The 16,873-nt window shown below is 41.7% G+C and overlaps 1 protein-coding gene across 4 annotated transcripts in view; it reads left to right on the top strand.

The window, feature by feature from the left end:
- The window catches only part of hdac9b (histone deacetylase 9b), a 37,733-nt gene extending 24,246 nt beyond the window's left edge, over positions 1–13,487 (top strand). For all 4 annotated transcript variants that reach the window (XM_086218666.1, XM_086218667.1, XM_086218665.1 and 1 more), the window contains 8 exons: positions 1,018–1,141; positions 1,260–1,381; positions 5,516–5,647; positions 5,881–5,996; positions 7,422–7,544; positions 8,056–8,233; positions 8,507–8,715; positions 11,081–13,487. In XM_086218666.1, coding sequence (XP_086074792.1) covers positions 1,018–1,141; positions 1,260–1,381; positions 5,516–5,647; positions 5,881–5,996; positions 7,422–7,544; positions 8,056–8,233; positions 8,507–8,715; positions 11,081–11,419 — 1,343 coding nt within the window. In that variant the 3' untranslated portion in view covers positions 11,420–13,487. The remainder of the gene's footprint in view (positions 1–1,017; positions 1,142–1,259; positions 1,382–5,515; positions 5,648–5,880; positions 5,997–7,421; positions 7,545–8,055; positions 8,234–8,506; positions 8,716–11,080) is intronic.
- Positions 13,488–16,873: the final 3,386 nt, after the last annotated feature.

Raw genomic sequence — 16,873 nt, forward strand, 5'->3', positions numbered from 1 at the left:
TAAAGGGTTTATTTATTTATTTATTTTTTTACTGCATGAGTTGAGTTGCATGAGTTTGTACTGCTGTTTTTTAAAACTCTGGTTGCACATGTCCGCTAAAATATTGATCCTATTTACATTTTGTAACAATTATACATATGTTGCTTGCACACACATCAAAACATAAAAGTATGTATGAGACTTAAATAAAAAACTGATAGATCTGGGCTATTTGGGTGCATGTATATGATGTTAAACTACCAATTTGATCAGAAAGTTAAAAATGTCATGTAGGAAGGGAAAGAGGGTGAGCAGACCTAGTACGGAAGAGGTCCAGACCATGATCAGGGTGCAAGTCACTATGCAATAGGGATTTATTAAGGCTTGTAAACTTCAAGTTCAAAACTACTCTGGCAATGAGAAACAAGATGACATTAGATCAATAGGAGCTGCTACAAACACATCTAAAGTTGAAAAAACTGAAATTAGAAAGATAAGATAGAATATCAGATGCCAACAATTTGAGGCTGTTGTTGCTAACAGTGATGAAAATTAAATAATCAATTCATGTAAATGATGACGAATTGAAGCCCCGTGCCTCTTAACCTCATAATTTATGAGAAAATATCTCTCCATAGCACAATGAAAATAGGCTCAGATATCCAATTTCATTTCTGTTTTTTGCTTTGAGGCTAATAATAGACAAGATTTATGACTTTGTCAGGTCAGGTAATTTGAAACTGCTGCCTGCATCTGTTACCCTCTGATGGGGACGAACATCTTTCTGCAGTATCATTTTAACAGCTTGAAACTAATATAGTACTTTAGACCACTAGGGGGAGATGTTCCTACATAAGTCGGGGCTGCTGAGGAATATAAGTCAATCAGAGAAAGTTAAAAAAAAAGAAAAAAAGACTGAAAAAGAGGAGAGCTAGAGGTTTCGTGAGGGTAATATTTAGATCATGGTAATGGTACAAATCATGAGTCATTGCCCTAGGGTAACCCCAATCCCTGTTATTCCGTCTTTTGGTCTCACAGGTGCAGTGGCCAGTACCGAGGTGAAGCAGAAACTCCAAGAGTTTCTGTTGAGCAAATCAGCCAAGGATCCTGCAAGCAACGGCACTAACCATTCATTCATCCACCACCCAAAACTCTGGTACACGTAAGTACTCGCTGTAGCTGTTGCCAGATGAAAAATGATACAAATACTGCTATGTTTAAATCTATATCACAACAGCATATTGCGCTCAATTAAATTTAATGGATTCATGTGTCATCAGGTCCTCCCACCACACATCACTAGACCAAAGCTCTCCACCTCTGGGCGGCACAACCCCCACCTGCCACTACACTCTGCCGTCACCCATAGAGAGCAAGGACGACTTCCCCTTGAGGAAGACAGGTTTGCTCATTTGCATTACACACACGCACACACACTCACACACACACACACACACACATTAAAATGCCCATACATAAATCATTCACACACACTGCATTTTCTGTGACTTTTATAAGATGCATTTAATTAGTGATTTCTTTACATTTACTAAACTCAGTTATTAATACAGTGAGTGACCCCTGTCAATCAAGAGGTCAGTGTACCCGTGAAGCATTTCCTGAGGTTGCTGATGACCTGCTAATAACATCAGTTAGGCTCAGTATGACCCCTGCAGCTCCCTCCCTCATCCCTCCAGGCCTCACCGCAAAACTCTCATAATGGCTGACACGTGTCAGAAAAGCAACAAAAGCCTTCCTAGATTTTATTTAGATTCTTCAAATTAAGCATATTGCTGCATTTTAATTGCATGTTTTTACTTCAATTTTATTTTTGATTACTGTTATCTTACAGAAATTACCTTGCCATTATTTAAAATGATTCATTCTTCTCTCTATATTCCAATAATAGTTCCCCTTTGAACTGTTTTGCAGTAAACGAGAGAATTAAAACGGCTTAATTCCTCCTGAGTTATGAGCTTTCAAAACTATTTTGAGTGGACACAGGTTCACACCGAAAAAGCAGCTCAGGTTTGTTGGTTTAAAGCTTGAGGAGCCCAGTGGGAATGGCTGTATAAATAAGAATAATTCCTGCCCCTAGAGCACAAGAGCTGGCCAAGTTAAAAAACTCATAATTTTGCAATGAGGTCACCAAATTACATTATGCTCTTTTCCCCTCTGTGTCTCTTTTAATTACACTGGAAAACAGTTATTCTTGTCTTGTTATTATTTAGCTACAGGCCTATTATGTTGTGTACATATACAATTTGGAAATCAGTCAAAAGAATCATATTTTAATCACAGCATGGCAAGAATAATTATAGAAGAATAGAACAATCCAAAGTTAAATGTGTATTTGCATCTCTGGGAGCTGCCATTAGACCCACAACTGCTTCAGTAGTGTAAAAACAAATTGAAAAGTGTTATGAAATACAAGACAAACTGTTAATAGTGTGTATCTTTCATCACAAAAAGATCATTTGCAACAAATAACTTGATAACAGTTTCATGTTTTCATCAATGGGTGAATCAATACCCCATTACTGTGCCTGACTCCTGCACTGATAGAACTATTTCTTGCTGGTTGGATTCCTGAATCTATATGTGGTCATTTCCTGCTCAGGCCTTCCTCCCCCACTTCCTGTCTGTCTTCATTAAAATCCTTCTGAGAGCGTGGCACGCGAGGGGTGGGGGTGGGTGGGAGTGTTTGGGGGTAGGGGCCCGCACAAAGGTGGTGTTGTTCCTCGAGCCACTGGCTGTCACTGATAGCTGATTGGCAGGTGTTGCACTGGCACGGGCAGGATGAACCTCAGCGAGACTGTTTGTTTAAGAGAAGATAGCGCTCTCAGCAGAGATGACTCAAATACTGCATGTTTGACACCCGGCTGCTTCTTTTGACCACAGGCAACATGTTTCTCTGTTTGATATTTAATATATCTGTGTCAGTGGGCTCTAGTTTTTTTTCAAGGATGCTGTTTCCTTTGAAAATCCAATAAACGCATGTTTTGAAATTCAAATTCAGCATCAATCCAGGTACGGTGCATGCAGGTAGAGGATTATGATAGTAACACTTTACTATGTACGCACACAAACGCCACAATCTGTTCAGAGAGCTATTTTAACGATGGAAACAATCTGTGCTTTGATCTCTACCATCAGGTGCTCTATCTATAGTAACATTATCCTTAAGAACAGGATAACGTGATGCCCTTGACTTTATTTGTCTCCATCGAAAAGTAGTTCAAAGAATTTCACGATTAACCCATTTACTGGGTATGATCCTTTTTGTTTCACTTCCTTGAACTCGGAGAAAAATCACCTGACCGATGTCACAGGATATAAGTCAAGAACAGGAATAGTTGTAGATTAGCAGTAAGAAGTGCAACAGCCTCTCTGGTCTTGACCCAGTTACCAAATGCGTGCGTTCAGAAGGTGAAAGAAAGATTTTCAGTGATCATTCAACGAAGGTAAATCTAAAAAAACAACAACCAAAGCCTGTCCCTGAGAGGAATATCCCCTAGATACCATAAACATTTATGGAAGGATCTAATTTATGACATGGAATAGGTAACACCCAATCAACAATAATCCCTCCATTTCACATCAGCTGTTTCAGACGAATGCATAGCTGGCTTGCTACGCTTGAGCTTTCCACACTACCATCTGTCCAGGCTGAGGCTCTAATTGACACAGGCGCTCACAGTGACAGCAGATTTAAAATTCTGATTAGATGGAGATAGCATTTACTCGTGAGCCACTGTTTCCAACTTCAAAATAGTAATTGATTTATGACTGTGGTATATGGGAGGCATCCTGTTTATTGAGATGGCTGTGCAGAAGTGACCTAGGTGTGCAGAGTGTGTGCATTTTGCATCTGCCGTCATTACCTCCTGTTGCACTGTGCACCAGGGCATTTTCTTCCATGGAGACCAATGAGAAAGTGTTTGTTCCCATGTGCTTGTCTGGCGTTCCCGTGGTGACCAATTGGGATGTGTTGCTTGGTGGCGGCTGTGTGTAAAAATAGAAAGCAATCAAGGCAGCAGGGCGTGAAGCAGATTCATACGACTCCCAGCAGCGTTTTCTCTCCATTTATCTCTCCTGCCTCCTTTCTTCCTCCCTCGCTTGCTTTCATTCATCCACACACCCACAGGATTAGAGGTCTGTGCCACGTATTAGGGAAGAGAGTTTTGCTGCTTTTGACAAAAGCCAGAAATAGCAGCTTGGAGCCCACTCTTCTAGCTGCGCCCCTATCTGCACTCCCTCTCCTCCTTCCCTGCTGAATGCTCTCCCACTCACAGCCCCAGTTCCCTTTCTATAGCTGCATTTTGTACACATCGCACAAGGCCTTTTTAATTATTGATCAGACCTAAATAATTGAAACAGGTTGTCTATTGTGTAACAGAAAGTTTACACAACATCAATGCAGCTTGGTGCCCTGGCTTTTATTCAAAATACCAGCGTATTTATTTTGCTTGTTTATTTGAATGTGTAAAGCCGGCTGTGGGCCTCCATGGCTGAAAGGTTGACAAGAAATCCAAATGAATTCATATTGACCCAGTGAAGAGACGGGCGCATGACTCAACAGCCAAACACAAAGCATAACAGGTGCTTTTATGCTTCTACTGTACTCAGATCATGTTTGATTTCGGTATTTTCTGAGGCTCTTGATTTTTCCCTGCTTAGTTGATTTTTTCTTTTACAAACAATAGGAGAAGTGAATGAACAATGAGTCAGATAATACTCCTCCATTTGTTCTATGTTTTAATTCAGTTTTATTAAACTTGGCTTTGTTTTGGCAACTCTTCATAGGGATTATAATCATCAGTTGTATATGACAGTGTTAGTTTGGCGCAGTGTGTTCCTGGAAACCCAGTAAATCCACCTGGTTAAGTCGAGGATGGAATAATTAGGATGCAAATTATGACAAATGTCTTTAAATCTGTCACTAATGCCAGTTGAAACAATTGAAATCAATATGTCTAATGTGAAAATTATTACATCAGCATTCATATCAGTTGCTGATGGACTGGATTTGGGAGTCTGGATCAGACTGTGCGCGACGGAGCAGTGTGTTCAGACTGTGTGTACTCTGTTTTGCATTAGGAGGAGGGGGGTGTGGGGAGAGCCTGAAACATCTGCCATGCTTTTGTGTTAGTTTAACTGTTGCTACTGTATCAGGCTGTGGTCACTGGGGCGGCAGGTAGCAGAGTATTTCACTTAGAGCCTGAGTGTTGCTTAACCTAATTTAGTCCAGATGAGGTGGAAACAGGCCCGATCCTGACTCATTTAATTTATCAACAACCTGCTCTGAATTTCTTTGCAAACTGAAATTGTTGAAGAGTGACAGTATTTCCTCTTTTTGAAATATTGAATCATAGTATCTCATATTTCATTATATTATTTTCTTTTATACTGTTCATCACACAGGCCTAATAACAGAACTCTTCAACTGCTCACATGATCAAGAAATTATTTTTCTTCCTGATTTGGAGGAACTTACAGAAAACCCCAACAACAATCTGTTTCTTGTGCTTTACAGCCTCAGAGCCCAACCTGAAGGTACGATCCAGACTGAAACAGAAAGTAGCAGAGAGGAGGAGCAGCCCAATGCTTAAGAGAAGAGAAGGCAACATCATGACGCCTTACAAGAAGAGGGCACTGGAGCTAATGGGTATGTAAGACAGAGGACCTTGAGACTGAATGTTCTGTGGAGGTTGTCAGACAGCTGTATTTGAGATATATTATTTCTTTATAATTGCAGTGGCATCTAATGAATGCTGCTTTTATATGAATAAAAGTACGTGACTAGAAGGTGTTGTGAGGCTTCAGTAGATATTCCAAGTCTTTGCGTGTTGTGTAGTGTGTGAGCATGCCTACTGTGCCTAACTCCTTGATGTTCTGTAGATTCTACGCCCACAAACAGTGCCCCTGGCTCTGGCCCCAGCTCTCCCATAGGGGCCTCCAGTGCCTTGGGGGCTGAAAATGGACCCTCTTCTTTGCCTACTACCACAAAAACTGAGGTATGTTTGCTTAATGTCAGCACTGCTGTTTATTTGCCAAAAAAAAATCAAGCAAATAGCTGATTTGTTTTTTTTTTTGCATGCAAATCATTTGACTATCAAAACTATTACTCAAGTTAAAAAAAAAACCTATTTGGCCTTCTGCTTGCAGCTACAAAAACAGCCAGTTGTCTATTGTTACACTGAAAGCTGCTGCCCACACTGACATTTAAGAGGCGCAGCGCAACCCGTACATCTGATTCCTTCAGCTTTGCTTGTGTTCAGACGAGACATTATGCAGGAAAAGAAAAGCAAGTGTTGATGCTCGGAACACAAATATGCAAAAACACCCGCAAGAGTTAAAATCGTGCATGTTTTATGTCAAAGATTTTTACTCCAGATGTGCTGTACAGTCACTTTTATGCTTTTATTTTTTTCTTTTTTAAAAAGCCACATCTTTAGTTTGGCTGTAAAGTCGCTGTTGGCCTGTCGTGGTGTTTCTGTCATTGGCCTGGCTACATGCCTGCTCTGAGGTGTTTCCCAAAAGATTCAAGGCTGAATTATGAGCCAGAACTCCCCTTGGACCCAGCTCACAAAGAAGACCATTATAGAGGGTGGCAGATAGGACACATCTCTGAAAAATCTTCTCTGAACAGCTGTGTTTTCCTTAACCATCGCTGTTTACTCTCCCAGGAACCTCCAGTGACACAGAGCAGGGAGAGATGCCCTGACATGAGGCTGGACGTTGGGGTTTAGGGAGACAGATGAACTGTGGAGTTTAATTGATATCCCAGGCGCTGGTAGCCAAAGACACCCACATGCTAACAACATAAACACAAAGGATTACTATTGTATCAGGCCAAGCTGAGGCTCATGAAAGTCAGTGGTGAACCATGGGGCTGCCCGTAGACCTCATGCCTGTTCCAAAAGCAATGCGTGTTTATGCACCGTTACATTAGGTATCCTTTTTCAGAGGGAACGGGTCCCTCGGGTCAAATATGGGCCGGATATCCACATACAGGTCATGGAGTACTGGTAGGGGTTGGAAGGATAAACAAGGCAGTTCCAAAACCACATGCTGGTCCACTGCTCTGCTGGGTACAGGAAGTATGCCCCAGTGCTGATGTTCTCTGAGAGAGTAGCCTGAGGGTGGGGATCGGGGAGTGGGATCAGGCACAAGGCCAACTGGGGACTAAAAAACTGAGGGTGGAGTGATAGATTTAGAGGTTTTCAACATTTTTATAACAACCAAGAGTATCATCCTAAGCAGTCCTGGAAACAGTTACTTAATAGCATCATCATCATAAAAGTCTTTTTATTTATTTATTTTTTTTGTAAAATTGACATTGTGCATTAACAGAAATGCTTTTGTTGTTTGTTGGTATTGTTCGAAGTGGTTGACAGAATTAAGGAAATCCCTGTCTCTGTCCTGTGTGTTTGATTTAGAGATGGCCTTCACAGCCAAGATTATTCCATCCTGAGGGCTCCATGTCCGTGCTGAGTCTATACACATCTCCCTCATTACCTAATATCTCTTTGGGGCTTTCAACTGCATCTTCTCCCATTAGTGTAAGTAATACACTTGCCAAGATCTTTAAATAGCTTGTGTGATTTAAATGATATAAAATCCTGATTAATACACCAGTTAGCGAAGCTAAGTTTTCCAGCTCAGCCGTCAGTGGCTGAGGGGATTCTCCATATGACTGCAGGGTCAATGACCTGTGGCCCCCCAAATGATTTTATCGCCCTTAGATAAATATTGTTGTGCAGTGTCTTGTGTCAGGCATGCTGTTATCTTCCTCTATTACCTCATTTATCACCACTTTTAAAAAGTCCAAGTCCACTCAAGCACAATTCTTGATAAGGCAGCAGAACATGACAGATTGTCTTTACACTCTGGCACATTCCAAAGAGGCCTGTTTAAGGATAATCACTGATTCATAGTGTATTTTTATTTCGCCACGACCAGCTGTTATGATGTGATTTGGTTGATCTGAATTATTATAAATATTACAAGTTAGCCTGAATACACAACACACGCAGTTTGAATGACCTCATCATTTTTATCTTCTCCTCTAAGGCCGCCATGGGTTTGAAGGACAGGTCGACAGAAATTAAGCATGGTCTGCCGGGGCAACTCCTGGGTCCTGTGCCCCTTCAGACAGGTTTGGAGTCGAAGGTGAGCCCAAGTCACCAGGCTCTCCTTCACCACCTCCTGCAGAAGGAGCAGATGAGGCAGCAGAAGATGCTCTCCTCTGGTGAGACACTGACAAACTCCCCTCTGTAGATTAAAATATACTAATATGTGTCATTCAATAGTATAATGCTATCTGGCCACCATCATTGGACGATGATGTTTACGTGCGTGAAGCTTCTGATGTCAAGGGCTTCGAAAGTCCAACAAAGTGGGAAATATTGGATTTTGATGCTAATCCAACTATGACAAGGTCTTTCTGATGTTAAATTAATGTCCAGGCCAGCTGGAATCTGAATTTAAGTGTAACCTAATCTTATTATATTTTTTCCCCAAGGCTCCATGTCATCACACCCTCAGTCCCCTCTGGCGATGAAAGATCGCCCTTCCAGCAGTCGCCCTAAACTACCAAAACACCGGCCCTTGAACAGGACCCAGTCGGCGCCACTGCCTCAGAACACACTGGCCCAACTTGTCATCCAGCAGCAGCACCAGCACTTCCTGGAGAAACAGAAACAGTACCAGCAGCAGGTCCACATAAATAAGGTATTGTGCTCTTCATCAATATTCAAATCACAGGGGAGGATTTTGACTTTCATATTGCTTTTCAGCGCATTCTGTATTCCATTTTTGGTCCCGCGAGGTCTTATTTTACAGCAGGGAGTCTGATTTAATCATTTCAAGCACACAAATGCAGATCTATTTTTAACCTTTTGTAAAAGCATCTGTGGTAGCTTAAGTTTACAGATGTGGGCCGTAGTCCGTTCTTCCCTGGAATCCTGGTGTTATTTCTACGAAGCAAAAACTTCTGCCTCACTTCAAATGGGAAAGAAATGCTTCCCCTGCACTAATTCTGTTATCATAGCTTAAAGCATCAGTGGTGTTCACATGCTAACGCTGTGAAATTCAATTCAGCTAAGTTCAAATGAAGGAAAAGGGCCCAGAATACATTTTGTTCCTCTGTGGCAATATTTGTGTTTCTGTACGCTGGCCGAGGTGACCTCGCTATAGACAGAGTGTAATTATTCTGGTGAAGGACGTGTGTGAGGTGGCGGACACTGTGAAAGGCAGCATTGTGTGAGCTCACATACTGATGTGTCCCAACACTGGGCCCTGACAGAGCCATGGGAATCATAGAGCAAGCCTTACCTAGAAGTTATTAAAAAAAATAAAAGTGCTACAGGACAGATGTGCAGCTTTTAAATCCACTCTGTTAGATAAAACAATAATAGAAATGACACTATTAGCTGTAATTATTAAAAAGCTCTCATTTGCTTGGTCATAATAGTGACATGTTGTCTAAAAGCGCGTGAACAAGCGCTGCTCTGATCACTCAGCCAATGAGATCACAAGTAAAGCCACTTTAAGAGGAGGTTATAAATGGCCACTAATCAGGGATGAGCCATCGGTGTTTATTGAGAGGGATCTGTGAACCATTGGCCTAATTAATTTCTTAGCACAGGCTTGTCTGTGGTTGTTTTTAAATGTCCTTCAGTGCCTGCAACAGTAGGGGGCACTAACGAAAATTTACAAGCGCTTAGGGATTTTAGGAAGAGGTATGAACAGTGTTTACTAATGCTGAGCTAAACAGGCTAATTCCTTTAGCCTGAGGGATATTTATAAAAGACCCACATTCATGCTCTTGTTGTTGGTTACCAGCTGTCAAGGTGCTGCACTCTTGCCAACATCACCATCATTTGTGATTTAGCAAAGCAGCAAGATGAAGGAACATCCCTAAAAACCTTGTTTTTGACAGTATTTTATTGTTTCAGTGACAACAGCATCAAACACACATGAACATGGTTAAAGTTTGTGTCCAGCGTGAGACTGAAGCTGACCATGCTGAGATGCAGCAGCGAGCTAAACTCTCCTCCTGGTGTCCTGTGTAGTAGAGACATATATTTCCCTTCCAGCTTTGCTCAATCTTGCTTTTAATGTCAGTTGTCAGCTGCCAGTGAGTTTCATAATCAGACAGTGATAATTTTTTCATTGGCAGCAGAATGTCTGGATCACATTCATGTTCTACTTTTTACTTCTGAAATATCCTGATAGATTGAAGAGGCCCATTGAAGGATCAGAAGACTAGTGAAGGCGAAATGCTGTTTTTTGTCTTTCTTTTTTTTTGTATTTGCATATTTTGTAACTTGTGTACATTAGAAAGCACAAAAGCATAAAAGTTTGTCACACTCCAAACCAATGGCTGCAGGATATTATAATTTAATAATTTCACAGCTACATAGAGACCACAGTCCATGTATTTATTTAAAAAATTATTTATTTTTCAGCACAATACAACAACAAATAATAGAAACAACTGCAATAAAAAGGAAATTGTGATCTCACAAGTGAGTGTCAATCTGACCACAAAACACATACTCTATTGTATGTAGACAGACCATAATTATGAAAGTAATAAAATAATCAAGCAAGGACACAAATACTCAAGACAATATGGGGAAGAATAATGAAAGATGAAGCTACGTTGAATGAAAGGTTAAAAAAAGAGACCGATAAAAGGGGTGTGTGTGTGTTTGCCATGTGTAATTGTCCACTGTGTGACAGTTTGGCTGTGATGAAGCAACAGATTAAATGCTAAATGCAGCGAAACGCAAGAAAGGGACCGTTTTCATGACATGAGGGAACCTGGAAGCAGAGAAGCTGTTTTAGATGCTGCGACACCCTTCCAATTACATTCGTAACAAAAGTTACAAGACTAAACTGAAAACTCGTTCCTGCTTTTTTTTTTTTAAACTGTTTTTAATTAACTGAACGAATTAATATTTCTACTGCAGTTTGTTTTGGATAACATTTGTTTTTAATGCCTCATCATAAAACACTTGAAGCTGCATTTTAGCTATGAAATGTGCCATAAGGATATAGGTACGATGATTCTTTTCAATGTGTTTTGCAGCTGTTGTCCAAGTCCATTGAACAGTTACGTCAGCCCAATGCACACCTGCAGGAGTCGGAGGAGGAGCAAGAGGAGCAGCAGCAGCACAGAGAGCAGTTGGAGAGCATGCAGGAGGACAGGCTGCCCCCTGGAGGAGTCATTCGGAAGCACACGCTCAGCAGTAGCAGCAGCAGCGGGTCGAGCAGTGAGCTTCCTGACGCTCACTACGGGGTCATAAAGGTCAAAGAGGAACCGGTTGATAGTGAGGATGAGGCTCTGTCCAATCAGAGCTTAGAGTCTGAGCAGAACGCCTATCTCCACCAGGTCAAAGGGAGACTGGTGATTCGTGCCATGATTTGAGAAGGGACGAGGATGAGGTCACACACTCCCAACATTCGCAGATAAACGAGTCTCTACAAAATGTGCATCTACATCCTTGCCGTTTACACACACACACACACACACACACACACACACACACACACACACACACACACAGCAGCCATTGCACTGTCGGCCTGCGCTCCCTGTCACAACAATCAACCCTGGCAGCCACGCTCATCCCTCCAGCCCTCCCTCCCTCTAAGACTCTCTGTTTGTGATCTTTGTGTAGTGATCTCTGTAAAATATGTACGTTACATTTGTGTGTATATAATATGAAGACAAATTAGAACATTCTTTTTAAGAGCTGCTCCGCTGATCTGGAGTCTGCTCAACTGGCAATGTACACGCACATGTACATATACTGTGGATTTAGCATCAAAGATGATTTCTAGAGGACGCTTGAACAGGTGTACAGTTTCAAGGAGCACACTCATGTTCCCCTTGTTTAGACTCTCACCATGAAATATTTGGATGCTGTTCTACACACTTCACTGTTGAAAATGATCATGAATCATTACAGTGTGTCAGAAAACAATCTACATTCTCCGTTGTTCTCGAAAAACTGTGATGTTCCATGCTAAGGGGTCTCTGAACTGAAATAACGAACATCTGTCTTAGAGAGAATGTAAACTTAAATCCTAAGCGAGGACGCTCCTCTGGGGCAGACTTTTGTGCTGGGAGTGATATTGCCATTGGAATACAGGCCACTGCTCATATTGCAATTTGAAGGATAAAGCACTAAATCCCTGCTTGGGTGTACAGGCACCTCCCAACACATCTCCATGTTTCTCTCTCTCTCTCACTCTCTCAGAGTGGTCCCAGAGCCAGGACCCTGTGTTAGCTGAGCTCTCCTCCCTCTTTCCCGCTGGGTCCAAATCAAAGCTCGGCCGGGTTCTTGCCCAGCTTTCAGCTGAGGAGTCAGACAGAGAGAGAGGAAGAGAAAGAGAGAGGGAGAGGGGGATAGAAACAGAGAGAGAGAGAGGGAGAGAGAGAGAGAGAGAGAGAGAGGGCCGGGCAGGAAATGCCTTCTAGAAGCCAGGAGTTGGAGTGATTCATGTGTGCAGGAATGTTGAGAGAGGAGGACCTAGGGTTGGAAGAGTCCAAGGGGCCAGGCTTGAGAATTGATTTACTGTCAAGGCGAATTACAAAGTGAGTGAGGATATGGTTAAGGGAGTCCTATATATGGGAGATCACTTCCTTTGTATTCCCCAGTGGCATGCTTACCTCAACACACAGGTTTGATGTAATTTCAATAAAAAAAAAAAAACCCTGGACGGGACCTTGCTTCTTCTTTTACTTTTGTTTTTATTTGTTTTTCCCCTGAAAGTGCCCATTGCGACATGTATAGTCTGTCTTAAAGTGATCAATCAAATGTATTGGATAGTTGTAAACCTTCCTGTTTCATTTGTACCGTCGATTCAGTGTAAGAAAAAAAAAATGCTAGTGAGATTCTGTGTTTGGATTCATGTGCAAATCAAAAACTGTCCGTCTTATGATGTACATTCAGGTTGTCCGGTTTTAATGTTTTAGTGTAAGTCAACGCATTCAGAACAATTTGAGTCTTGTTCTCTTGGTCCTTTGATTTGGTTGTAACGAGAACCCCTTTGCTAACAGCGGGGGGGTCGAGGGGTATTGGGGTCCTGGGGGTCTGTTCATGGCAGTTTGCATTTCTTTTTTTCTTTTCTTTTTTTTTTGCCTTGTGTGATATAATTTTTTTTTTTTTTAAATAAAGTAATTTACCTTTGAAGTTCTTGCATTTTACAGGTCATTTATACACATCTGATGGTTTGGCTGCCGGCTTCAAAAACAAAAAGAGAAATGCGCAAAGCCTTTTAAACAATCTCTCAAACCTTTTTCATTTGCTTCACAATTTTGAGCTCAACCATCCTAATGGACTGTCTAAATCATTAGCCAAGCTTGTTTTTCCCACACTAGTTCCTATAACGCCGCTCTTTATTTTCGGGGGATCTATGTAACCCTTTAAAGGGAGCTTAAGAGACTTTCAGAACACTTCTTTGATGTGAGCAAAGCAAGGCTTATTGTGGCAGTATTAGACCAGTCAAGATAAGGTGAGCTGCGAGGGGCTGATATATGACTTGCGTGGATACTTTCAAACCAAGCTTAAGCAATTTCACAGCAAGCTTAGTCCAGCGGTCTGGCTTGATATGTTATACACACGATGATGAGACTGGAAAAGTTCACTCGCGGCGTGACGTTACTGTGCAAAACCCTGTGAGAACTCTTTAAAGACAATGACGCTTACACAGTTCAAATAAGACCTTAAAATATTCTTTAAAACAATACTTTTTCTTTTTTTTTTGCAAAGAGGAGTGTCCTTTTCACGAGAGCTACTAACCTATTGAAGTGTAGAGCATTAGCACATTAGGAGGTATTCGAGCTAAATCAGACCTCAACTCTCTTAAGTAGAATCCATCAGTCTTAGACTTCAGGCCCCCTTGAGATTTGTTACAAAGGCAGAAGATAGAATGAAGCTCAAGTCCATCTGCACTGCCCCTCTCCAGCTGCTAACCGCCAGATGTTAAAGAAAATAATCATCTAAAATGACTCGTTTTAAATATTACATACGTTATAGGCGTAAGCAAGGCAGTCAAACGATGGCCTTTTTCTCCAGAATGCAAGTCTTTATGAGTTTCATTTGATGACAATAAAATGCCATGAAAATATGAATAGAGTGTGAATGCAGCAGCTTTTCAGGGAATGACCCTCCTTTGCTATCCTCTCCAGGGCAAGACAAGAGGACAGATACCCTTCTTTCCTCTTTGTGTGTGTGTGTGCGTGAGGGAGCTGAGACCGGCTAATTGCTAGTTAGCTTAGCGAAATCAATGAGCGTTATTCATACGATTGCAAAGTTAATCAAGTGAGGGTTAAAAATAAAAATTTGCGGGTAATGTGGACAAATTAGTGCTTCATATTTCACTCTCCAAATCAGTAGAGGGCAGCATGCTATCAGGAAGTCAGGGTTCTCGCCCCTATTTTTAGAAAGTAGAAAACGCTAACTTTCTAAGGATGAGCCAACCGCACCAGTTACGTTGCACAGATCTGAGTACAGTACGGTACAAGCTTGACCAGGTGTTTACACAAATGATCCCGGAGTCCATCCACAATTAATCAACTTGAACAACGGACTGGTTGATTTGAGCCCTCCCTGTTTACTTGACTTTCAAGTACTTCAGAAAAAGCATGAAAAAGAAAAAGCTATTCTTCTGTCCTCCCATTCACCACCAGCATCTTCTTATCAGTAACTCAATCGTTTGACAGTTTGGACATAGACTGGTGATTGTCGGGCCTCTCCAGTCTTAATTTTGGCACTTTCCCTGCACCATCATCTGATGTTCTCTGAGGGTCCGAAATCAAAGGATAAATTGTGTTCAGCCTCTCAGCGTGACGAAATTGACAAGCTTATGAAGATAAGCTAATTCTCTGCTCATTATCGATTATCAACATCATCAGGTCAGCGCCACAGTGATACTCGCTGTCATGATGAGTCAACACAGCTCCTAATTGCTTTACAGCTGCAATTACATGCACCTAGAGATGTTTCTGGGTCATTTGCATTCTTATTTGTTCATTGTGTCTTTGGTGGGATTAAAGACTGGATATTAAGTTTCACGGGTTGGGGTGAAGGGCTGTTCCTGCGCACGTAGAGACATTTACACTGATATTTACTGAGCGCTATGACGAGGGTTGTGAGTTTCACCTTCCTCGGGCTCAAAGTTAACAATCTGGGTGTGGAGTCTTTACACCCACCTAGTTTATCACGAGCAAGCACAGCTGCGGGTTAAAGCGTGGTGGCCTTAGAGGCAGTTGAGAACATAAATAAATCTGGATTTGGCAACCCTTCTGTTGGTGATGGTCTGGTTAGCTTTAGCAATAAAAAGACAATGTACTGCATATTATGTCCTTTTTTTCCTTCATTGCAGTGTTCTTGGCCCAACTCTTCAGAACATGAAAACTAAATAGTAAAACATGCAAGGCGTTCGTTTTTTTTTCTTGTAATTTTGCCAGTGCTATCATTCACTCACCCATTTGTTCTGAAATTCAGTTGAACAAATCAAATAAAACGCTACGGTGAAACCTGAGTGTGCAACAGCTCTTTACGATTCACAAACCGATCAACATCCTGTGAGTCGCAGTTGTTTGGAAAACAGGAAGCTGACACCATTTGGGAAGCAGTGCTTGTAATTTTTTTTTTTTTCAGAAAACAGGTATTGATGGGGGGGGGGCGGTCCACCTTTATCATGAGAAACAATAAGATATTCTGTGAGACTGAGGTACATTCTGGTGGGTGGGGCCTTGGTGGCTGCTTCCTTGAGCTGCTGGATGAAGAGCTCCAGGGAGAGATAGAAGGGAGGGGTCCCTCCTCTGAGGCTCTTCCTGATGTTCCCTCCGCTTTTCCAGTTAAAAGTCTTTTTTTGCTGGGTAGTTTCTTCTCACTTGTAGACAGAAAGAATGTATCTTTGATTGAACAGATTGTAAAGTCCTCTTAGGCAAACTGATTTGTCATTTTGGGCCATATAGGTGATATATGACTTGACTTGATGGTGGCTGGAACTACATATGGATGAGGTCGCCGCCCTCTGGTACAGCTTCACCTAATTTGTGCCCACTATTGCCTCTTGAGGAACACAGGGGTATTACAAGACAAGATCAGCTCCAGTAGCTTGTTCAGGGGTTTACAAGTGACCGCCTTAGGAATGGCACCCTCGGTGAGAGCAAGCTGATGGTTCGAGAAAGTGAATGGCGCACAGAACCCTTCCCAGCTACAGAAGCAGGCTAACATGTTGGCAGGTTGGAGGGAACGTTCGCATTCTAATGGTTAGATGTTCTGAGCATAAAACAACAACCAAAAAAAAAGGCTACGGCAACCCGGCTGTGAATGAATGAATAAAAATGTAAAATTTTTTTTTAAAAAACGGACACAAAACTAAAGTCTGTCACAGTCAGGGGTATATAATCATGTAAGTATAAACACGAATGTGTCACAGGGGCTTGAGATGATGGACCTCCATTTTGACAAAGTCTGGCATAAAGCGCCGAGTGGACAAGTTCTTCTCTTTCTCTCTTAATTCCGATGGCAAAAAAAAAAAAAACAGGAAAAAAAAAAGCATTTTATTGTCAGGTGTAAAGGGGGGCAATTTTTTAATCTCAATTTCCTATGAAATTTCCTACCTATTTCACCAAAATAGCCAAACATTGCTGTTGTACGTAATTTCAGAGAACACCAAATACTCAGAAACACTCTCTACTGATCATTTATTGGTTTCTGGGTCTTGGAAAGTAGAAAAATTGCCCCCTTAACTACAGTGTCTCTTCACTGATTTATTAACGCAACGCTCCTGCTCACTGCGGGGCCTTCACAAAGGTCTTAACAGCATGAATACTGGCCTATACGGTCACTCTGTAATTCGC

Source organism: Aulostomus chinensis, chromosome 11, assembly GCF_037954235.1.
Source record: "Aulostomus chinensis isolate RoL2024-O1b breed Wild chromosome 11, RoL_Achi_v1.0, whole genome shotgun sequence".
NCBI classification, from domain to species: Eukaryota; Metazoa; Chordata; class Actinopteri; order Syngnathiformes; family Aulostomidae; genus Aulostomus; species Aulostomus chinensis.